Here is a 25,877-nt window from a genome sequence, read left to right on the forward strand (position 1 = left end):
GTTCCAACCCAGCATTGATAAAGGGACAAATTCTTGAGCCTCACCCAGGTTGCTAGTGGAAAAGGGGTATTACTCTCCATACGCATGCAGAACCCAACTCTCCTTTTTAATGTATGATGCCCTCCTAGACCCGGTCAACAAACAAGGTGGAATTCAGGATATTAAATTACATGACTGGTATAATTTGTTATCCTGCGATCTGCCTGGTCTGCTGCTACCCTTGCCCCCTCTATAATAATGTGAGAATAATGCATCCTCTAGAAGTCTAGATAGTATGTTGGCCTTTTAATCTGTGCATTAAATGACATGATCTAGCTTGAGTGTGTTTGTTCAGACCTATAAATTATTCATTTGGAATACTTCTGGGAGTGAATTTCAAACCTTTGGCTTATAATTGGGTTTGACATGCTGAGATTGGTTTAGAGAATTGGTTAAATATTCCTGAGGACACCTGTGATTATTCTAGAAGGCCTTTGATTTTTACTGTTTTTTCATTTTTACATATTTATCTTTTTATGATATAGGGAAATCGTACGTTGTCTGTTATGTAGCATTTTCCTTTATAAAATACATGGTTTCTTTGTACAATAAATGGTTTCAGGCAGTAGTGGTTTTTACCTATGGGCTGCATGCAGTGCTGGGCTGCAATGCGCCGCTCCGGGGGTGGGAGGGGTGTGCCGGGTGATGCTGCACTGCCCGCTGCGTTGGTCCATGGGGGGAGGGGGTGCATGCTGGCGGCTGGGTTGCTCCATGGGGGGGGTGATTGATCCCGCCAAGTCACTCCACGGAGTGGCCGGCGCCCTAGGCAAATGCCTAAAGCTGACTAGTGGTGGACTGCAACCACCCAGGTAAAATCAGTCACTGAGCTCTGCCTAAGTGAATCCAGGTACAGGGGGTTATTCTAGTTCACTCACAAAGGCACAATCACTCTTTAATGGACAAAACCATATGCACTGCAGGTGGGGATTCTAAGATGGCATATTTTATTTTTAAAGGAACATTATTCCTCTACTTCCCTCTTAATTAATGATTGCCACATCTATGCTGAAACACCTTTCTTATCACTTAACTTGTTCAAAACAGTTGATGGCAATCATACATTCAGAGGGAACTCCAGGAGTAGAGCATTGTGTCCCTCCTGGAATAGGCCATGTCGGGAGGTATGCATTCATTTATCTGTTGGAGTTAAGTAGTCATATAGCTTTGTGGATACAGGTACTTGAATTTTCCTGTGTCCTATATCCATGCCTCCTAACTTTTTTTAAATCCAGACCTGCCGCGCTGAAAGCGCGTCCGGTCTGAAAAAAGGGTGGAGCTATCTGGTGAATAGGCATGGCCTCATCCTGATGGCGCATGGCCAACACTGCAATCTCGTTTTCGGTACTTTGAGAGCATGCCCCCTTCCCAGCCCTCCTCAAACAGCACCAGGCTCCCTCCCTGCACTGAAGAGATTCGGGACACATGCTGTGTGACTTGCACAGAAATAAAAAAAAAAACCCACTCCGCTGCATCTGACATCAACATTGCGTCTGACTCCGGAACAGGCTCCTAAAGTTATTTTTAAATTCCTCTTCTGACGCTTATAATACTTCTGCTAGGAATTTGTCTTTTAAATGCTGCACAATAATGGTCTCTGAATTCATAATGATTTTTAGATATGGTACTTTGCCTAATTCTCCATCAGAGGAAAGTTTTCAGTTTCAGGACATACAGTATACAGTACCAGCGCCTTATGTTATCAGTTATGCTACTGTTTGCTTCCCTTTTATATATGTGTTATACATACATGTACTTAAAATGTCCCGTCTGTTTCTGATTTAAGGGCACAGGACATTATATGTGGGAGTCCGCATGCCTCTGGGGCGTCAAAGCCATAGACATCATCGCACTCATGGACAGAAGCACAGGAAGCGGGACCGTGTGAAGGGAGTCATACAAGAAGAAGGCCATGATGAATCATTAGCTCATGGTATGTTGCGCTCACATTAGAGTTCAGACTAAACGATTTATGAGTTTTATCCTAGATGCATGCTTGTTTCAACTTTAATATATTGTTTTAGGAGAGGCTAGTATCCAAAATTAAATACAGGGATCCCGTTGAGAATAGATGGACTAAGTTTATGAAGGTATTGTCAAGCTATCCTTTGTCAAAATGACCATATATGGAAGATGTTAATTTTGTGTCTATGATCAGTAAAGCCGTGTTAATTGGGTGTTGTACCTAAGAAACTGGTGCATCTAATATCGTAATATCTTAATTCTGCTATTTGACACAGAATAGACTTTCTTCCTGTCAACAAAATCGTTCAGTGCATACATACAGATGGGTCTGTTCCCATCCTTGCAGGGGATGGCGCTGGCGTCGCCAGCCGCCATCCCCCGCCAGCGCCATGGCGATCGTGAGAAGGGGACGCGCGCGCACGAGAGGCGCGAGCGCCCCCTTCCGACGGCGCTTCCAAACGTTTCCCCGGGTCCCCGCCGCCTGCCCGCACCCCCCCTAACCCCCCCCTAACCCCGTCCGTCTCTCTGAGGCGGAGACGGACAGGGTTTCCGCCAAGCTAGCGACGGAGACGCGCGTGCGCGTGAGACGCACGCGCGTCTCAGTCTCCTCGCTGGCGGGTCGCCAGCGCGTACGTTCTGGCGACCCGCCAGCAAGGATGTGCATAGGCACATACTGTACTGTGTGATTTTCATATGGGTGAACGACTTTCCATTATTATTATTATTATTATTATAATTTTATTTATAAGGCGCCACAAGTGTTTCGCAGTGCCGTACAAAGGAACAATACAGGGAGACAAAACTTGGCATAACATTGAATAAATAACAAAAATACAGTACAAATAAAGAGCACCACAGTTTAATACACATTACAGCTTAAATGTAAGTAGTGAGGACCCAATCAACATACAACTAGAGGCTTGAGGCCAATGATGGAGATGAGTATGAAGATGGTCACTGAGTGTTGGAGTAAAGGAGAGCTGTGAGTGAAATGTGAAGAGAAGTGGGCTTTGACAACAGGAGGGAAGAGGGCCCTACTCGGAGGAGCTTACAATCTATTTGGAAGGGGAGACAGACAGATTACAAGAGGTGCAAGCGAGGGGGGTGGTGGTTAGATAGCAGGATGTAAACAGGCAAGGGGTCGGAGAACCAGCTGGTTTATGCAATGGAAGGGTACGCTTTGATGAATAGGTGAGTTTTCAGTGCCCGTTTGAAGCTTTGCAAGGTCGGGGAGAGTCTAATGGAGCGAGGGAGTGCGTTCCACTGAAGGGGTGCAGCACGGGCAAAGTCCTGTACTCTAGCATGGGAAGCAGTGATCAGGGTGGAGGAGAGACGACAGTCGTCAGCTGACCGTAGAGGGCGGGAGGGTGTATGAATGGAGATGAGGTTAGAGATATATGGAGCAATGGAATTAGAGATGGCCCTGTATGTGAGTGTGAGGTGTTTGAAGAGGATTCTGTAGGGGAATGGAAGCCAGTGCAGATTTTGTTGAAGGGGAGTAGCAGAGTTAGAGCGGCGGGAGAGGAAGATAAGCCTGGCTGCAGCATTGAGGACAGATTGGAGAGGAGCTAGTTGGGATTGAGCGAGGCCAGTGAGAAGAGCATTACAGTAGTCAAGCCGTGAGATGACTAATGAGTGGATGATCAGCTTAGTTGCACTCTGTGAGAGAAAGGGCCTGATGCGAGCAATGTTGCGTAACTGGAACCAGCAAGAATGGGCCAGGGCTTGGATGTGGGGTGCAAAGGAGAGGGAGGAGTCAAGAGTGACACCCAGGCAGCGGAGTTGGGGAACAGGGGAGATGATGGTGTTGTTAACAGTGATAGAGATATTAGCAGGGGGCATAGCTCTGGGTGGGGGAAAGATAATAAGTTCGGTTTTGTCCATATTCAGCTTCAGAAATCGCTCAGACATCCAGGTAGAGATGGCAGCGAGGCAGTTGGAAACTTGAGAGAAAACAGTGGGGGACAGATCAGGAGAGGAGAGGTAGATTTGGGTGTCATCTGCATAGAGGTGATATTGGAAGCCAAAGGAGTTAATGAGTGCACCCAGAGAGGAGGTGTACAGAGAGAACAGAATGGGGCCAAGGACGGAACCCTGAGGGACCCCGACAGGAAGGATAGAAGGTGGTGAGGTGGAGCCAGAGGCAGAGACTGAGAAGGAACGGTTGAAGAGGTAAGAGGAAAACCAGTTGAAGACTGTGCCAGAGAGGCCAATGTTTTGGAGTGTGTGGAGGAGGAGAGGGTGATCCACAGTGTCAAAGGCAGCAGATAGGTCCAAAAGGATAAGCAGGGAGAAGTGACCCTTGGATTTGGCTGACAGCAGGTCATTGGTGACTTTCACTAGGGCAGTCTCAGTGGAGTGAAGTGGGCGAAAGCCAGATTGAAGGGGATCTAGGATGGAGTGGTCAGACAGGTAGCTGGTGAGACGCCTGTAAACCAGCCGTTCTAGTATTTTAGAGGCAAATGGGAGAAGAGAGATAGGGCGGTAGCTTGTGGGCGATAAAGGGTCCAGGTTAGGTTTTTTAAGAATAGGCGAGACCAGAGCGTGTTTAAAGTGTGAGGGAAAGATGCCAGTAGAAAGAGAAAGGTTAAAGAGGTGAGCAAGGTGGGAGCAGCCAGTGGGGGAGAGGGAACTGAGGAGTGGGGAGGGGAGAGGGTCCAAGGGACAGGTAGAGGGGGGAGAGGATGAGATGAGGGAGCAGGCTTCCTCAGCTGTAGTAGGGCAGAAGGATGACAGAGTGGGGTAGTTAGTAGGGGAGGATGATTGGGGTGGGTGGGCAGCAGAGGGGGTATGGAAGGAGATATCATGTCGGATTACCTCAATTTTAGAGAGGAAGAAGGAGGCAAAGTCAGTGGCAGTGAGGGATGAAGGGAGGAGGGGTGGTGCAGGGCGAAGTAGAGTGTTGAAAGTATCAAAGAGACGTCGGGGATTGGAGGAATGGGAAGAGATGAGAGATTTGAAGAAAGATTGTTTGGTATAGGAGAGAGCAGCGCTGTAGGAGGAGAGAATAAACTTGAAATGGAGGAAGTCTTCCAGAGAGTGAGATTTCCTCCAGATGCGTTCAGCAGAGCGTGCACATTTTTGCAAGAATCTAGTTATTTTGTTGTGCCAGGGTTGTGGTTTAGAGCGTCGAAGGGGAACAGTGTGGAGGGGGGCTACAGAGTCGAGAGCAGAGGTGAGAGAAGAGTAATAGAAAGAGGCAGCCTGGTTGGGGCAAGTCATGGTTGAGAGAGGAGAGAGGAAAGTCTCCAGGGAAGACAGGACAGTGGGGTCAAGAGATCCGAGGTTACGTCTGGTGACTGTGGGTCTGGGCAATGAGGGGAGAGGGGAGGATGAGAGGGTGAAAGAGAGCAGATTGTGGTCAGAGAGTGGGAAGGGAGAATTAGAGAAATCAGAGAGATTACAATGGTGGGTGAAGACTAGGTCAAGGGAGTGTCCGAGATTATGAGTGGGGGTGGAGGTCCATTGAGAGAGTCCAAAGGAGGTGGTAAGGTCAAGAAGGTTAGAGGAGGCAGCATTATTGATGTCAATAGATATGTTAAAGTCACCGAGGATGATAGAGGGGAGGTCAGAGGCAAGAAAGTGTGGAAGCCACGCAGCAAAGTTATCAAGGAAAGGGGAGCAGGGGCCAGGGGGGCGGTAGATTACAGCCACAAGGAGGTGAATGCCATAGTAGAAGACTATAGAAAGCAATGTGAACATCATCGCTGCCATACACACTGGGCAAAAACTCCCGGTGTGTATGCATCTTAACTCTCTCTGTACCTGTTACATTTGCCTCACCTGAAGTGCATCATGGTTATGTCCAACTGCAAAAATTGCAGCCTTGCTAACAGGTCTGAGTCGGTACAATGTATTGTTTATCACACACACTGCACGATAGGCACCAAATCGCTAGCAATATCGCAAGTTTTGATGTGCAGCACATCAATCCTGCCCTTGCATGCGACTGCAGGAGCATGCATATTGAGCGTACATGCTACTGAGCAATGTATGTTATATGTCAGTCCGAGCCGACGACCAGGCTGCATATCGCTCAGCTGTAGCTGCCTTCGTTGTATAGTCTAGAAAAAGATTCCAGACCCCAGAATAAAATGCATTGACTGATAGTTCTCTCCTATCATCAGTTAAGTAACTTATCAAGATATTCGACCACATGTCATCTTTTTGTAATTCTTGAGGGTTGTGTCTTGCTTGGACAGGGGGTAAAGCTGAGTTGTTTAATCCAGCACTTGCTCATGGAACAATGGGTGAAGAGAATATTATACAGGAAACAGAATATAACTGAAACCGAAATGCTGAGTTAGCCAACTGGAACAGATGGAGTAGGGTTAGCAGCTAGAACGGTGTTGGGTTATGGGACTGGAACCGATGGTGCTGGTTTATCGGTCTGGAACGGATGGCTGAGTATTGCACTGAAATCGATTTGCATACAGGAACCGATTGGAGGCTTTAAACAAAAAGTTGAAACCAGATTACAGTCAAGAACCGGGTGACTGTTGGAGACTGATTATGGTCAGAACCAAATAACAATCAGGGATTGATTGAATCTCTGAACTGGCGGATGTAATTGGGTTAGGTCCGCCCGTGCTTAAATCAGGAGCCAGGTGGTGCAGCAAGATGGATATTTGCGTTGCAGTCTCAAGATAGGAAATTATTCCACAGGAACTCGCTGAAAGCCTGTTGCTAGTCTGTGGATGTTGCTAGTCTGCGGACTGCCCCCTTTATACTTGCTCTGAAGCAGGGACTTTTTACCTGTTTGTAAGCAACATGTCTGCGCCCATGTCTGGGTTTTGGAGGGAACTCTGATGTTCAGTCTGTGTATCAGAATGCTTGGTGGAATGACACTACGGAGAGACACACTTTGGTTTAATAACAGTATGCTGAGAGCGCAGGGACAACATGTACAGACTTCACTGCCACCTGGGAGAGTCCAATTGGAAAGGCATAACAATGCTGAAACAGGATTCTGAAGATAATTCACACACAGGAGAACTCTCAGGTGGCTAATCAGCCTGGAAACAGTTGGTAACACAGACTGCAGCAGACTTACTGGTAATGAACACAGCAAGAAGGATATTCTTGGAACTGGTGAGCTGGGCTAAACCAAGCATGCAGAGTACACTTGGAATGCAGGACTAATGACAGAGTAATTCACTAGACAAGAGGAATTAAGGCAGATCGTGACACCTTTGTGTTTATTAAAGCATATTTCTCTAATTACTGGCATGTTGACCTGAAAATTAACTTTTATGTGACCACTTTCCAAATTTATGTTCCTCTCCTCAGTCCTGCTTGAAGATATGGGGTCGAACAGGTGTAGACAGAGGTTTAGATCATTTAAACGATAACTGTTTATGGGTTGTCATAAATGTTTGTATGGTCCTCCTATTACTAATAATTTAAGGTTCACATTACATGTAAATCTACTTCATTGACACAGGAAGCAATGATGGAAGTGGACTGCATCACAGCCCAGTGATATAAAATGCTATGTAAAATTCTGAAATATGTTTAAAGGAGCCCACACACGCACCGATCCCGGCGTGCGTTGTGGGCTTAACTAGCACACATAGCATCGCATTGTAAGCCTTGTGCATGCGATGCTATGCTATAAAAAGCTAGTACAAAAAGTATGTGCAGCACAAACTTTTTGTACTGTGCGATGAGGTGCCGCGGGAGCGCGCACCCCATCGCATAGCATCGCACCGCCGGCATCGGTGTGTGTGTGTGGGCTCCTTAATTCTTTGAATTCAATCTGATATGAGATTTTTTTTTTGGTTTGTCTTTCTCATGTTAAATTTCATTGAATGAGATTCGTCTCTGATTCTTTTTGGATCCATTTGCCTGTGGTCTCTGCCAATCTGTGCTACATACATGTTTTAAAGGTTATTATTTGGGTAATTATAACTGGGACTTAGGGCCTTATTCTGGTTCACTCTGAGGCAAATTCCTTCTCAAATGGACTAAACCATGTGCACTGCAGGTGGGCCAAATGTAGTTTGTGCAGAGAGAGTTAGATTTGGGTGGGGTTTTACTTCAAAGTGAGCTATATTGCAGTGTAAAAAAATAAAGCAGTCAGTATTTACTTTGCACAGAAACAAAACAACTCACCCAAATCTAACTCTCTCTCTGCACATGTTATATCTGCCCCACCTGCAGTGCACATGGTTTTGTCCATTTGAGAAGGAATTTGCATCTGAGAGTGAACCAGAATAGGGCCCTTAATTTTAATAATAAAAAAAATAGTATTCTGGGACTGACGGCTCATCTGCAAAGTTGCAGGTGACTGCAAATAGTTATCCGCCACCCAGACAGAAATCCTCCCTGTGCAAACCTGCATGTGAATTGCGAGAATATTGCTATCCACTATCCTGTCGAACATCCATACGCAATCACTCAGAACTTTATGATATTCCCAGTCTGCGCAAATGTGAGTAATGGGGGCTACACACATAGGCGACTTCAGGGCATTTTTTAAGCGATCTGACTTAATTTGACTAGATCATTTAGAAAATGCCCCTAGGGGCCATACCGATGTCGATGCACGGCCTCGTGCTTCGCTATCACCCGGCGATTAAGATCCAGCATGCTGGGTAAATAGATCGCCGGTCAGGGTTCTCACCGGAAAACACTGGCCTTGACAGATCGCTCAGCAGCACATCGCTGACACACCGCTGTGCATCGCTGTGTGCTGAGCCATCTAGCATTGCTCAGAACTCTCAGCAAAATCTCTACATGTGTAGGCCCCATAAGTCTGACCCTTACACAACTCTAGAACAGATACAGGCTGATCAAGGCCGGTGCTGATGTTCCAGACCCGCCCTGACAATGCTTTGGCACAACTTTGTTTTTTGACACTCCTACAAAACATGCAGTTTGCACCCCCAAATGCTGAATTCCTGTACGTGAAATTGTGAGGGGATTGTGATTACATCCCTTTTGTTTTTGTCACATTTTTGGCTTGCACGTGCGCACTATGATCCGTACATATGCGCAGTCATTCGTTAAATGAATGGATTGAGAATCCACACATCAGTGATTGACTCTGAATCAGGCGCTCAGTACATTGCTCACAGTTTTGATTAATTGCATCTTATGTCTTAAACATGTTTGGTGAATCAGATTATCCCATGGACAATATCATCATTCTCATCATCATCCTCCTCCCATCATCTCTCAAGTTGCTCTAGGGTTTGAGTACCTGCAAATTATGTATCTCTAAACAGGTAGCTGTATGCCTTTTATGTGGCTGTCTTAGCTGAATTTGGTGCCCACTTGTTCTTTCTGTGCTTTCTCCGTGTCTACACACCCACTTCACGCCTTGCACTGGCCCCCATTGGTGTAGACTGTTTTCTAAGAGCAAAAAGTGGGCAAGTCGCTGTGGTAAAAGATGCATAATACCAACAAAAGCAACTTGTATTAAAGTTATGTTTATATCCACCTCTGAATGCGGGTCAAAGTTTTTATACACTGCAATAAAATGCTTAATTAATAAGGATGCCATCCTGATTAGACACTTGAGTAATGCAGTCCTGTCCTTGGGAATATATACTCTGCCACTGTTTCATGTTTGCCTTTGTTAATCATGAAGTGGATCTACTGTGTTATTTGATCTTTGCATTTGATGTATCCTTGCCATTGTTTTCTTTTGCTAATTACTACAAATTGATTGTTTTTAATATTGTACTACAGTATTTAGAATTAAACTCCGGAACATTTAAACATTTTTTTTTTAAAAGGGGTTAAATCCATTTACATTTTTATATCTGCATTAGTTTCCATGGCAATAACTTAGTGTCCTATTGTATGCCAAATATAAAGGAAAAATGGTATTTTGTGCAACATGAAACTTAATTTGGGTACGTATGTATTATCTGGGCTCCCATGTTAAATGCACCCCATTTTTTTATACCCCTACTATCCAACTACTCATGGAGTTGACTTTATATAGTGTGGCGAGCGCAGCGAGCCACCTTGCCCGAAGCGTGGCGAGCGGACGCGGTCTCATAAGAAAAATGGGAGCCCAGATATTACATAAGTACCTTAATTTGTTTTTAGCCATTTGAGCTGTGCATGTGTATATACAGGTTGGGTCTCCCTTATCCATGTATTAAAAAAAAAATAATAATAATATTCAGAAAACCGTGTTTTTTCAGAATATTTTTTTTCCTCCACCCATTTTTTTCATAATGTCCACGGTGGCCTCCGGGATCCTCTTCAGCGGCATCTCTGGTCCCAGGGGTGCATTGTGCGACCGCACACTCGCTTAATGCACCCCTGGGACCGGAGATGCTGCTGAAGAAGCCCATCGGGGCACCACCAGGAGACCAGGTAAGTATGGAAAAAAAATATTCCAAAAAACCAAAAACATCCCTTATCCAAGATGCTTGTGGTCCCGAGTATTTCGGATAAGGGATGCTCAACCTGTATAGTTTTGCACTGTCTAGAACTAAATTAAGTTTGTTGGATATACAGTATCTGAACCATAAGGTAACAAAAAAATAAAAGGATTAAGAAGACCTGGTTACAAGACTGTTCTTATGCCATGGCTATGTACAGTACATCAGGCAGTGTGGTACATGCATGCTCCTAATGAAGAATAAGAATAGAGTGGAGGGAACCAAGCGCTGCGGAATATTTTGTATGCTATATAAATAAATATGGTGTCCCCTGCGGCCATATGCCTTCCACTCTGGGTCAGATAGTGCTTTAACCTTTTCCGGTCCAACATCTAGTCAGGCTCAATAGCCTGATTCAACAGCCCTAGCCAGGGCTGGTGTAAGGCTTCTCAGCACCCTAGGCAAAACTTCAACCTAATACATTTACATTGTTCAACATTCAATGTAGACAATTTTTTTTAACTTTTTTTTTTAAATGACAATTTTAAATCAGGACAAACAATCATTAGTTCTTTTCAGGTTGAAATACATACTGAAAGCCATAATGTTGAAGTACTATATTATTTTGTGTGTATTATTTGTGGGTTTTATAAGCCATCCTAAATGTTATGTTGATATGTTCTGTTTTCTTTCCTGTGAATAATGCAGATACACCATCACAGAGAGTGCAGTTCATCCTAGGAACAGAGGAGGATGAGGAACATGTACCGCATGAACTGTTTACAGAGCTGGATGAGATCTGTGTGAAAGATGGTGAGGATGCAGAATGGAAGGAGACTGCAAGGTAACATATTGCCCAGAAAATTATACCAGCGGCAAAATATAATACGCTACTTGGTCCAAAACCGCAGTAGCAAAAGCAGTCATCATAGGCATGTGCACACTGAGGGCGGTATTCAATGAGGGTGATTCGCCATGTTTTAATGGCGATTTTGTGCTGTAAGGCGAATTTTTGACTAAAACGGGGAATCACCCTATTTAACCCCTTCCCGACATTTGACGTATATATACGTCATGGCCGGGAAGTACTTCCCGACACATGACGTATATATACGTCATGACTTCAAACTGTCACTGCGTCTAGAGACGCAGTGACAGAGGGACGATGTCTGCTGTCCCTGACAGCAGACATGTCCCTGCATGCCCAGGGGGGGCGGCGATGCCGCCCCCCCGTCGGCGATCGCTGTGATTGGCTGTTCAGTGTGAACAGCCATTCACAGCGTTTTCTGTGTCACCGGCGAATAACGTTCGCCGGTGACACGGGATCGGAGGTGATTGGTGCTGTAAAGTACAGCACCAATCACCGCGGGGTGTAAGGGTGACACTGGTGTCACCCCACCTCACCCCGCCCGCCCCCAAAGGCCGTGATTGGTTCGTCGGACCGACGGACCAATCACAGCCATGGAGGGGGGTTTAAACTAACGGTGACTGCACTGCAGACGCCATTCCGGTCTGGAATTGCGTGCAGTGCGGTCACCGTGCCCAGCTGCCGCCATATACTGACCAGAACCTTGCTAAATACTTACCTGATCACTGCCTGGATCTTGCTTCTTCTTGTGACATCCTGTGCTGTGTTGTGCTGTGTTGTGCTGCTGCGAGTTATTAGATAGAGAGATAGAGAGAGAGAGATAGAGAGGCCTAGTGACAGAGAGTGCTATATTTTGTGCTGCTGCAGTGTAATAGAGTTATAGATAGAGAGAGATAGAGAGAGATAGAGAGAGATAGAGAGAGATAGAGAGATAGAGAGAGATAGAGAGAGAGAGAGATAGAGAGATAGTGACAGATTGTGCTATATATTTTTTATATAACTGACTGCTGCCCCCCCTTTTGTGCTGATCAGTATAAATTAACTGATCAGCAACTTTTTGGGGGCGCAGGTTTTTTTTTATATATATATATACCTGTCAGTGCTGCTGCTGCAGTGTCATAGAGTGATAGATAGTGAGAGATAGAGAGATAGAGAGAGATAGTGACAGAGAGTGATAGAGAGTGCTAAATTTTGTGTCTGCTGCCCCCGCCTTTTGTGCTGATCACTATATCTGAGGTGATCAGCAACTTTTTGGGGGTGCAGAGGTTTTTTTTTTTTTATATATACCTGTCAGTTGCTGCCAGTTGCACTGTCAGTTGCACCAAAGGTTGTGCACCTGCTGCCCCTCACTGGTAATCAGTGTCGCATCACTGATCACCTTTTTTTTTTTTTGTGGGTGCTGTGGGGTCTTTTTTTAATTTTTTTTTTACACACACTGTGATTTTGTGGGTGTCCTGTGGCCACTGTGCGCTGATCAGTGACGTACATCACTGATCAGCTTTTTCGGCACAGGGTTGATCTATTTTTTTTTTATCAAATTCCTGTTGCCTTTGAGCGCTGTTCAGTGACGGACGTTACTGACCAACATCTGTGCTCAATTTTTGGCGCAGGACCTTTTTTTTTTTTTTTTAACCCCTTCAATTTTTTTTTTTTTTTTAACCCCTTCAATTTTTTTTTTTTGTATAAAGTATTTTTTTTTTCTGCACTACATACACACTACACACTACATACCCCCCGGGTTGAAATAAAGTTTGTACCCCCCCCCCTTACACTATACACGTGTTGAAACATTTCACTACCAGTAACACAAAAATAAAAATGGCATCCCAAATGTCATCCCAAATGTCATCCCAGTCATCCAGAAGAATGTATTCAGCGGAGGAGGCATATGCCATGCTTGCCTCTGACTCTGACACAGCCAGTGATGCAAGCGGGGAATTTGAAGGATTCGTCTTAAGCTCCTCTTCCTCCTCTGGTGATGAGGGACCCCCTCAAAGACGCCCCCGTAGAGCAGCTGAGACCCCCCCCCCAATAATTGATCTCATATGGACCCCACCACCAGACAATTTTGAGCCCCAGGTTCCTGAGTTTTTGGCCATGCCAGGAATCCAATTTGATTCCACAGGTCTCAGAGAAATTGACTTTTTCAAATTATTTTTCTCTGATGATTTTATAAATTTAATGGTGGACCAAACTAATTTATATGCCCAGCAGTTTATTGCTCAAAACCCCACGTCATCATTTGCTAGGTGGACCCCTGTAGATGCAGTAGAGATGATGACGTTTTGGGGTCTGGTGTTTCATATGGGCATAGTAAAAAAGCCAGAAATTAGGCAATATTGGAGTACAGATGTTCTGTACAGCACCCCATTTTACCGTATGGCCATGCCCCGGGCTCGATTTGAGACGATCCTTAAATTTTTGCATTACAACGATAATGCACAGTGCCCACCCAGAGATGATCCCACCTTTGACCGGCTATTCAAAGTCAGGCCGGTCATTGATCATTTCAGTGCCAAATTTGAAGAGATGTACATCCCAGATAAATTCATTTGCATAGACGAGTCCCTTATACATTTTAAAGGAAGGGTTAAATTCCGCCAGTACCTTCCCAGTAAGAGGGCAAGGTATGGCATAAAAATGTATAAGCTGTGTGAAAGCACCTCAGGGTACACTCACAGGTTTAGGGTATATGAAGGGAAGGATTCAAGAATTGAACCGCCAGAATGCCCCCCCTCCCTCGTAGGTGTTAGTGGAAAAATTGTCTGGGATTTAGTGCACCCCTTCCTGGATAAAGGTTATCACCTCTATGTGGATAACTTTTACACTAGCATCCCCCTGTTTAAGGCCCTTGGTTCAAGAGGTACAGCAGCTTGCGGTACTGTGCGCAAGAACCAAAGAGGCCTCCCAAAAACGCACATTGCCCAAGTAATGAGAAGGGGTGAAAGCAGGGGAATATGCACCGAAAATATGTTGGTCAAATATAAGGACAAGAGGGATGTCCTTATACTGACAACAATTCACGGAGACAGTACCACCTCCGTCCCTGTACGAGGTACCAGTACCCACACCTCAAAACCTAATTGTATCCTGGATTACAATAGGTACATGGGCGGAGTGGATCTTTCAGATCAGGTACTGAAGCCGTACAGTGCCCTGCGGAAAACAAAAATCTGGTACAAGAAGCTGGCCGTGTATATCATCCAGATGGCACTGTATAACGCTTACGTGCTATTCCGTTCTACCGGCCAGAGGAGGACATTTATGCACTTTCAAGAGGAAGTCATAAAGGGCCTAATATTTGGGAACCAGCAGGCAGAGGGCCCCAGTACTTCTAGTACTGGCCCCCGTATTGTACCAGGGCAGCATTTTCCGAACAAAATCCCCTCCACTGCAAGAAAGGGCAGGACACAAAAAAGGTGCAAAGTTTGCTATAAAAAGGGAATAAGAAAGGAAACTATTTTCCACTGTGAAACTTGCCCCGACAAACCCGGCCTATGTATAAAGGAGTGTTTTAAAATATACCACACATCTATGGATTATTAGGTTCATCATTTCACCGTGCTTCGGGGGTCTTGCTAATGCCACATAGCACCCACCAACATTCCACCAGAATCTGAGCTGCAAAATCCAAAAATCACTCATTCCCTTCTGAGTCCTGCCATGCACCCAACTGGTATTTTTTGGTCACATATGAGGCATTGCCATACTTGGGAGAAATTGGGGCACAGATTTTGGGGTGCTTTTTCTCCTTCATACCTTCTGAAAATGAAAAATTTTGAGCCAGAACTGCATTTTTGTGTAAAAAAATGTAATTTTTCATTTTCACTGCCCAGTTGTACCACAATTGGTGAAACCCCTTGGGGTTTGAAATGTACACTATACCCCTAGATGAATTCCCTGAGGGGTGTAGTTTGCAAAATGGGGTCACTTGTGGGGGGGTTCCACTGTATTGGTGCTTTGGGGGTCTTGCTAATGCGACATAGCACCCACCAACATTCCACCAGAATTTGTGCTGCAAAATCCAAATATCACTCCTTCCCTTCTGAGTCCTGCCACTTTTTGGTCACACATGAGGCATTGCCGTACTCGGGAGAAATTGGGGCACAGATTTTGGGGTGCTTTTTCTCCATCATACCTTCTGAAAATGAAAAATTTTGAGCCAGAACTGCATTTTTGTGTAAAAAAATGTAATTTTTCATTTTCACTGCCCAGTTGTATCAAAATTGGTGAAACCCCTGGGGGTTTGAAATGTACACTATACCCCTAGATGAATTCCCTGAGGGGTGTAGTTTGCAAAATGGGGTCACTTGTGGGGGGGTTCCACTGTATTGGTGCTTTGGGGGTCTTGCTAATGCGACATAGCACCCACCAACATTCCACCAGAATTTGTGCTGCAAAATCCAAATATCACTCCTTCCCTTCTGAGTCCTGCCACTTTTTGGTCACACATGAGGCATTGCCGTACTCGGGAGAAATTGGGGCACAGATTTTGGCGTGCTTTTTCTCCTTCATACCTTCTGAAAATGAAAAATTTTGAGCCAGAACTGCATTTTTGTGTAAAAAAATGTAATTTTTCATTTTCACTGCCCAGTTGTATCAAAATTGGTGAAACCCCTGGGGGTTTGAAATGTACACTATACCCCTAGATGAATTCCCTGAGGGGTGTAGTTTGCAAAATGGGGTCACTTGTGGGGGGGTTCCACTGTATTGGTGCTTGGGGGGTCTTGCTAATGCGACATAGCACCCACCAAAATTCCACCAGAATCTGAGCTGCAAAATCCAAAAAACACTCCTTCCCTTCTGAGTCCTGCCATGCACCCAAATGGTATTTTTTGGTCACATGTGAGGCATTGCCGTACTCGGGAGAAATTGGGGCACAGATTTTGGGGTGCTTTTTCTCCTTCATACCTTCTGAAAATGAAAAATTTTGAGCCAGAACTGCATTTTTGTGTAAAAAAATGTAATTTTTCATTTTCACTGCCCAGTTGTATCAAAATTGGTGAAACCCCTGGGGGTTTGAAATGTACACTATAGCCCTAGATGAATTCCCTGAGGGGTGTAGTTTGCAAAATGGGGTCACTTGTGGGGGGGTTCCACTGTATTGGTGCTTGGGGGGTCTTGCTAATGCGACATAGCACCCACCAAAATTCCACCAGAATCTGAGCTGCAAAATCCAAAAATCACTCCTTCCCTTCTGAGTCCTGCCATGCACCCAAATGGTATTTTTTGGTCACATGTGAGGCATTGCCGTACTCGGGAGAAATTGGGGCACAGATTTTGGGGTGCTTTTTCTCCTTCATACCTTCTGAAAATGAAAAATTTTGAGCCAGAACTGCATTTTTGTGTAAAAAAAATGTAATTTTTCATTTTCACTGCCCAGTTGTATCAAAATTGGTGAAACCCCTGGGGGTTTGAAATGTACACTATACCCCTAGATGAATTCCCTGAGGGGTGTAGTTTGCAAAATGGGGTCACTTGTGGGGGGGTTCCACTGTATTGGTGCTTGGGGGGTCTTGGTAATGCGACATAGCACCCACCAAAATTCCACCAGAATCTGAGCTGCAAAATCCAAAAATCACTCCTTCCCTTCTGAGTCCTGCCATGCACCCAAATGGTATTTTTTGGTCACATGTGAGGCATTGCCGTACTCGGGAGAAATTGGGGCACAGATTTTGGGGTGCTTTGTCTCCTTCATTCCTTGTGAAAATGAAAAATTTTGAGCCAGAACTGCATTTTTGTGTAAAAAATGTAATTTTGCATTTGCACAGCCCAGTTGTATCAAAATTGGTGAAACCCCTGGGGGTTTGAAATGTACACTATACCCCTAGATGAATTCCCTGAGGGGTGTAGTTTGCAAAATGGGGTCACTTGTGGGGGGGTTCCACTGTATTGGTGCTTGGGGGGTCTTGCTAATGCAACATAGCACCCACCAACATTCCACCAGAATCTGAGCTGCAAAATCCAAAAATCACTCCTTCCTTTCTGAGTCCTGCCATGCACCCAAATGGTATTTTTTGGTCACATGTGAGGCATTGCCGTACTCGGGAGAAATTGGGGCACAGATTTTGGGGTGCTTTTTCTCCTTCATACCTTCTGAAAATGAAAAATTTTGAGCCAGAACTGCATTTTTGTGTAAAAAATTTAATTTTTCATTTTCACTGCCCAGTTGTACCACAATTGGTGAAACCCCTGGGGGTTTGAAATGTACACTATACCCCTAGATGAATTCCCTGAGGGGTGTAGTTTGCAAAATGGGGTCACTTGTGGGGGGGTTCCTAAATTTTAGCATCTTATGGTGCCTAGAAACCTACATGGTGCCTAAAAAATAATCTCATAAAAAGGAGGCTCCAAAATCAAGTAGGTGCTCCTTCTATTATGAAGCCTGTGGTTTGGTCAACGTGCACACTAGGGCCACATATAGGATATTTATGAAAACCAAAGAATTGGGGGAATCAATTTTTAGTCACATTTCTCTAGTAAAATGTACTGTGTTCCTTAGAAAAATGTATTAAAATTGCAAATCTGCAAAAAAAATGAAATTTTGAAATTTCACCTACACTTTGTTTTAATTCCTGTGAAACACCTAAAGGGTTAACAAACTTCCAAAATGCTGTTTTGAATACTGTGAGGGGTGCAGTTTTTGAAATGGTATCATTTATGGGGGTGTCTCACATACAAGTCCCTCAAAGTCACATCAGAACTGAACTGGTCCCTAAAAAAATCAGTGTTTGAAATTTTCTTGAAAATTTGAGAATTTGCTATTCATATTGTAAGCCTCCTAGTGTCCAAAAAAATTAAAAGGAAGTTGAAATAATGATGGAAACATAAAGTAGACATATGGTCTATGTTAGTTATTAACTATTTTGAGTGGTATGATTATTTGTCTCACAAGCAGAAAATTTAACATTTTGCAAATTGCTAAATTTTCCATTTTTTTACGACATTTTGGTATTTTTCACAAAAAAACACAGACTGTATCGACCCAAATTTACCACTAATTTGAAGTACAATGTGTCACGAAAAAACAATCTCAAAATCACTGGGATAAGTAAAAGCAAAAAAAAGTTATCCCCACTTAAGTGATACATGTCAGATTTGAAAAAAAGGGCTCTGTCAGGAACGCAAAAACTGGCTCTGTCAGGAAGGGGTTAATGACCAGATGGCGAATACATTTCAAGGTTTTTTTCGCCATGATTTACCGAGTAGCAATCGCTATCTTTTTATGGTGAAGTGGAATGTGAACTTTTAAAATAAAGTGTTTTGTTTTTTACATTTGGTGTCAAAAAATCAGGAATTTTATTCTGAGGAGGGGCATGCTATTTTTATTCATGTGCTGTAAGCACATGAATATATATTTAATAGAAGAAAAAAAATAGCACCGAAACAGCCTGTCGGGTGTTATAACTGGTTGTTGGAGGATTAACGCAGTGAACATGTCTCCCTACAATATGCTAAGTAGACGTTTCCTCCTGCATTTTTAAATTTTGATTGTCCTTTTGCTCCGATTTGCACTTTATATGCCAAATAAATGTTTTTCACTGTTGGATGTTGCTGGCTCTCTAATGCATTCTTGTATTACTACCATTTTGTGAGCTCCAGCACTCTCTATATCGCTTTGTGTGTGCAGCCTTGACTCATGGTCTTGCTATATATATATATATATATATATATATATATATATATATATATATATATATATATATATATATATATATATATATATATATATATATATCTTTATTAAAACCACTTAATCCCGAAAATTTTGGAGCATGGCCTATGATCGCGACCCATCTGTGAGGCCACGCCCTGTTTTTGGCGCTGTGGGGGCATGGCTAGCGGCTGCTGACCATACCCCCAGCCCCTCAGGCTACAGAAACAGACCTTTTGCACATGCGCACATGGTCTATCCACAAGTGACAGGAGGACTCCCAACTGCCACCACGGGACATTGCCAGCCCCGGCTGGGGACAGTTGGGAGATGGTATGCAAATGTAATAACAATGTAGTGTGTTATGGGTCTTCAATGGAGGGACCCATCAATGGAGGGACATCACTGCTGTCCCTCCTCATCAGTGATGGTAGCTCTGCCCACCCCATGCCCCTTACTAGAAGGCAGCAATGTTTGCTTGCTTCAGCTGTGATTCTCTCCCACCCCAAACACTCACACCTGCCCCAAAATTGTTAATTAAAAAATATATATGTTTTTCTTTTACTGGCAGGGAGAGGGAGGCCCAGCCCACCAGGCCCCAGGCTGGCGTCTATACAGCATTGTGTTAAATCCAGCCCTGACTGTGATCAACTAACTTCTGTGACACAATGGGATGCAGTTGCACATCTGTTCTCTGACTCGGACAGCCTCCCGGCAGCGTGATTGGGATTGTATACTATATATTGTATGTGATCTTGCCGCCCAGAAAGCTCCTGGGTGATGCAAGGGGCGTCGCATGCGACTATCTCCCTCTGAGAAGTTGCATAGTATGTGGGGGCTTTTAGAGGTAGGCACTTAGGTAGGTTAGGTTGCCGAACAGGGGGTTAGGTTTAGGCATCGGGGGTAAGGGTTAGACACTAGTGGGGAGGGTTAGAGTCAGGCTGCAGGGGGTGGGGGGGGGGGGGGTTTGGTCGCTCCAAGGGAGGGTTGGGGGGTAGGGGGAGAGGGTTAAAATGCCATCAGAGTCCCTGTCAGGATTTCCATTATAGGATTGCTGGGGACATGACCTCTTCAGCATCCTGAGCGCCGTGTGTATCCCGCCACAATAGATGTGCATCCAACTACTGAACCAATATGTTGACAATTTACAGGATACTAAACACTTGTCTGAAAGTAGTCTTAAAGTCTACAGATGTGTCCACATCACATCAAGCTTCCCTACGAGTTAATCAGTCCTTCTAGTCACGCCATGTGACCATAGCTGCACAGCTGTATCTGCATGTGAAATTCCATGTTTTAGTGTTTCCTGAAGGGAGTGAGGAATCTGAGGATAAGGATGACATCTTGCCTCTGTATAGGGAGAGATGATTTGCTTGTTTTTTTGTGGGTACCCAAACAAACCAATCATTTCAGCCACAGTCATGTGGCAGACCCTCATTAACTCATGTTAAAGACTGTGTGCTTGCCCTATTTATGCAACATAAGGGTGGATGGGAGTGCCCAAGGACAATTCCATCTTGCACCTCTAGGGCATGATGTGCTCTTTGGGGCCTAGTTTTTCAAACTGCCATCCTGTCTTCCACTGCACTGTTATTCCTAGATGAGCCACGTGTTTGTGCCGCCCACGTGTTGCTTAGCATAGTCATCCAGCTACCTTGGTGCAACCTTTTGGCCTAAAAACAACATTGGGCCTTATTTTGGTTCATTCTTTCTGACAAAATCCTTCTTAGATGGGCAAAACCATGTGCACTGCAGGTGGGGCAGATGTAACATGTGCAGAGAGAATTAGATTTGGGTGGGGTTTTACTTCAAAGTGAGATCTATATTGCAGTGTAAAAATAAAGCAGTCAGTATTTTCCCTGCATAGAAACAAAATTACTCACCCAAATCTAATTCTCTCTGCACATGTTACATCTGCCCCCCCTGCAGTGCACATGGTTTTGTCCATCTAAGAAGGATTTGGTCAGAAAGAATAAACCAAAATAAGGCCTATTGTGAGGTATGAGGTATTCAGGATAGACTGGAAAAGAGTGGAAATTAATGTTCTTGAGGTTAATAATAGCGTAGGAACAAAAAAAACACCTAAATTCTGCGATTTTTAGTGATTTTTATGTTTCTTTTAAAAAGAAATACAGATCCTAAACACGACATACTGAAGGGTGGTGTTTTGGAACAAATCCAGAACCAAAACACTGCCGGAGATACACATCCAAAACACGTTTCACGAAACACTAAAAGTGGCCGGTGCACATCCCTACTCAGGGTAAATTCTGCCAAGGGACAGGTGAAGCAGACATTGAGCAGAAAAATAAAAAAACAGAATATATATATATATATATATATATATATATATATATATATATATATATATATATATATATATATATATATATACATATATATATAGGCAAATTATTTGTAATATTGAATAGAATGCAATACTGGAAATTGTACGTCAGTGGCTGAAGTGTTTGTGGACTAGGCTGGCGGTTAGCCCAGTTATTTGGAGGGGATTTGGATTTAATTTTAACACTCTCATTGTACTTGTTTTGGCTACTTATGAAATAGATCATTACTGAAGATAGAGTTCCCAAAGGAACTTTGCAACCTCTGCTACCCATTATCACTATTTCTCACCCTTTCTCATTAAGGATAATGATTTCCACAACAAATGTACTAATCTGTAATGTTTGTGTCTCCAGATGGTTAAAGTTTGAGGAAGACGTAGAAGATGGAGGAGAACGCTGGAGTAAGCCCTATGTGGCTACACTCTCTCTACACAGCCTCTTTGAACTAAGGAGTTGTATCATCAATGGAACAGTTCAGCTAGACATGCGTGCTGGCACCATAGAGGAAATCGCAGGTATGAGAGTTACAGATACATCACGTTCTCACTGCACACCCAGTGCCCATTAAATTCCAGTGTAAAATAACCTTGGAACACATTTATAGCATGCTGATAAACAGACTTTTAGCAGAAATTTTTGAATTCTCTTCAGTTCGTACATGTTAACTCTTGATTCTGTTTCATCCTGGTGTTGCCCTGTTTTATTTGTATAAAGTCCCCTGCCTTTTCTATTAGTTGCAGTATTTTTAAAACTTCTTTGAAAATCAAGAACTTCTTAAAAATAATGAGACACTTTAAAAAAGGTCTCCTTCATGTTATTTAAAAAATATCTAGTCTACAGATGTGACCTCAAACAGTTGGCATGAATTCGCCGTGTGGTGCAAGAAGAGTTATAAGAGTACTGGGCAGAGCAGTTTATTGTAATTTTTTGGTCTTTTTCACTCAAAATGTGCATCTTAATTTTAATGTGACGTGACACTTCACTGATTAATTTGAATACGACTGAGTCTGAATCTGGAGCACAAAGGAATGTGGCGTGAAAAAAAATCTTCTGCACTTCACGTATAGTTAGATTCAGTTGCACACTGATCTACAAGAGTTAAATCAGATAAATCAGTGGAGTCTTGTGAGGAGCTTGGACAAAGCTGATATGCTCTAAGAAGATAGGATTGGTGCAACTGCAGCAATGGTGTATAAGGACATATCTGTATTTTCTATTTATTGCAAAAAGTGCCACTGAAGAGACAGACAGGTTAGTCTTATTTTTTTTTATATAAAATGTTGCTAACATTGCTCTGCGTATGCCAGAAACAGTTATTCTTATGGTTTTAAAATCGATTCGTTTTAAAAGGGAAAATCTTGGTTTAGACCTGTTCTGTTCTTTCTTTGTATTAATGGTCTTTACAGGGGCTGACATTACAGCTGTAAATTACACAGGGACTAAGAAATTATGATAAAACTGCACTCACCATTATATGTGACACTCTGTAGGGGCAATCAAATGTTAGGACTAACACAAATGTGTCTGTACCATTAATGTAATATCTTATAATATCTAGCATATAACAGTCAGTCCATCATTCCTCCTACAAATAACATCTGTGTTGGGTCACAGTCTAGTGTAGTATGCTTTAGGTTAGTATTGTGTAGCACCAAGTTGTCTGTATGGCAATGACTGCTCGTGGCTCTGTTACCCCTCTGTGTCTAGAGTATTAGTTGGTGGACAGTACTCTCGCAGAGATAAAATGTCAGCCACCATAAAGGTTTTCTGACAATGAGCGTACCCAGTTCATAACTTAATACATATGGCAGTGCTCATAAAGGTTTATTTTCCATGTGTTTTCTTTTTCCTGATTATACTCCTTTTCCATTAATAGGGGATACAGATATGGAAATAAATTAGGAAATTGTCAAGAGTGGATGAACCCTCAGTTTTATTACAGCATTAAAAATGTGTCAAATCCATAATTGTTACTGAAATGAAGCCACAGAGCAACAAAAGTACATGATAAAAGCCTATGACCAGGCATATAGAGTCAAGACCAGTGCTTCACAGATAAGTCTCTTTAATCCCAGTGGTTACTCCTTCCATAAAAGTCAGCTGTGGATGTTTGTGCAATGAGTAGCCACTGGGATCATAGGAGCATGTACATGGAATACTCTCTCCTTCATTTCTTTTAAGGCCTTGATCCGCCACGGATATTCTTTGGAATTAATGATTGATGGACTGACTGTGTGTTACGTGATACACTGATTAATTTTTCATTAAGTAAGATTAAATACCCCCCTATGGAAGTACAATCTTCCTCAGCTATTCCCGACAGGGGAAATAGCGACGCAGCCCTATTCAATGCTGTCTTTCCTGACAGCATTGATCAGGGTTCTCGGCAGAACGAGCCCTACTTTAGAAGCAATCAGCCCATTCTGCCGAGAACGGCTGTGGATTGTCCAGTTCCCGACCGCAACTCGACAATCCACGGCCGCATCTCATGGCCATGCCCCCTTTTCGGCATTCGGAAGGTGGGACATTGAATCCCGCCTACCGATTTCGTCGAGCCGGACGAGAGCAGGACAGGGTCACAGCTGTCGTGCCAGCCCGACCATCACGACCCTACATTGAATATACCTCATAGTATAGAAGCAGTTTGGTTAGTCTTCACATTTGATTTACAGAGGGACACTTAATTAAGCTTGGATTTAGCCACAAAATATGCAGAGCCCATAGCTGCCAAGTCATAGTTAAATATTGTTGGAGAAAAGATTAACAATGAAAAGTGGGTGACGTGTGTCATGTGGAAGCTAGAACATTTATAACATATTATATTATTACTGTAACTTTATGCATTGAAATGCAACTCTGGTATGAGAGTAAACTTTGAGCATTTTCATGTAACTGGATAGCAAAGGGTTCATGGTAAGTATTTTATCGCAAAGCATAAAAAAAAAAAAACATTTATCAAAGCAAAACAACTGATTGCCTGTATCTAAGCTTGAAGACATTAATAAGTGGCCTTGGGGAGATTATCCAAATCCTCTAATGGAGCCAGGATCTTCTTTGTAGTCTCACTTGTGTATTGATATGTGTAGCTGAATCATAAGGCAAACGTTGTCTTTATGCATCTTGTAAATGAGTTTAAAGCGAATGAAAACTGGTGCAGTCAGTCCGCTATCATTTCCCACATAATGTAAATGCTAGAAAAAGGAAATTGGTTGAAAATTATATACAAAAAAATATTTTTATGTTTAAAAAAAAAAAGAAAAATAGAGAAAAAATAAATATAAATATATATAGGTCTTGATAAAGGGTGTAAAAGCCCGAAACGTTGATATCACAGCCTCTGGTCTAAGCTGTCATTTATTTCTTCATATTGAATTGATTGATAAGTGTTGCGAGTGCCTCAGGATACCTACAATATATATATATATATATATATATATATAGAATAATGCATACCTGTTTCACCATATCCAAATAAGACTCCAGAGTGACACTTATTGTTTGGAAAGTGTGTGTGTATATATATATGTATGTATGTGTGTGTGTGTGATCGATAAATGATCGATTCTATGCATCCTCTGTATTTATATTGTTTTTCTTAAAATATATAAGTTTCTTCACTATAGTTGAGATGCAAAGGAAGTATTTAATCCACCAGAACTGTGTTCTGATCTTACACATAATGCATATATATTTAGGTAGTGTGATCCTTTTAGAAGTGCCCACGAACAGATGCGTGCATATGCTTGCACCCATGGCTGATTTGCAATGTACAGGAAATTGAGGGTGGGATTATACTCAGCCATGTGTGAGATCTGGAAGGACACATCTGTATGTATTTTAATGTACTTTATAATGTTATTTCAAAGCCAATTGGTTGCTGATTGGTCAGGGGCGTAACACCCAGAGGCAATGGACGCTTCAGGCTCTGGGCTCCAAGCCCTGAAGGGGCACCTGCATGTAAAGTAGCACATGTGTGGAGCACCTGTAATTAATTGACTCTATACCAGGAGCCCTGCTAACATCTACAATACGAGACAGAGTGCCTTCGGGTAACTGAGATGAACATCCGCCTCTGTGATTGGTTATTGTCCTCTATTGGCCTACTTCTCCACTGTTTAAACTGCTTGATACATAAACACAATATAGACTTTGAACCTATGAAACTGTTTTTTTTTTCTATCTTTTCTTTCACCTTTTCAAGGGTTAGTGCATTTATTAAGAGGAATGTGCTAACCCTTCCAGTCAAGACAATACATTTTCTGGTATCTACATTGCATACTTACCTAATTTTGAAAACTAGTTTCAAAGAGATTACAGTTGGTAGTAGAATTTTGCACAGCACCGCATTGAGGGGGCTTGTCCTGCTCCTCCCAAAGGGCGTGTCTAGTTCCATATACAGTATGTAGAGATTGTGAACGTGGCACCTAGAACCGTGGCTGTGTACTGCTACATCTGGGAGGAATCTTTTAAAATTACTTATATACAAATGTAGATGAGCCCCAAAGCAGTTAGTAAGAGCTGCTATACTTGGTAAAGTGCTGGGAAATGGTGCTGATGACTCAATGTACATGGATGTATCTATCTCTCATTCCTTTTTTCCAAAAAATGTAATTGTAATTTGGGCTAGATGAAATGAGGGAGATTGCTAGACTAATCAGGGAGAG

At 43.1% G+C, this 25,877-nt stretch overlaps 1 protein-coding gene across 1 annotated transcript in view; it reads left to right on the forward strand.

Annotated features, from left to right (window-relative positions):
• Positions 1-25,877, forward strand: part of LOC146057790 (electroneutral sodium bicarbonate exchanger 1) — a 170,104-nt gene that overhangs the window by 101,270 nt on the left and 42,957 nt on the right. Inside the window, exons 3-5 of the mRNA XM_083169467.1 lie at positions 1,823-1,969; positions 11,052-11,187; positions 21,568-21,728. Of these exons, the coding sequence (XP_083025593.1) occupies positions 1,823-1,969; positions 11,052-11,187; positions 21,568-21,728 (444 nt within the window). The remainder of the gene's footprint in view (positions 1-1,822; positions 1,970-11,051; positions 11,188-21,567; positions 21,729-25,877) is intronic.

Source organism: Crinia signifera, chromosome 2 (assembly GCF_055691185.1).
Source record: "Crinia signifera chromosome 2, ASM5569118v1, whole genome shotgun sequence".
In the NCBI taxonomy this organism is placed as follows: Eukaryota; Metazoa; Chordata; class Amphibia; order Anura; family Myobatrachidae; genus Crinia; species Crinia signifera.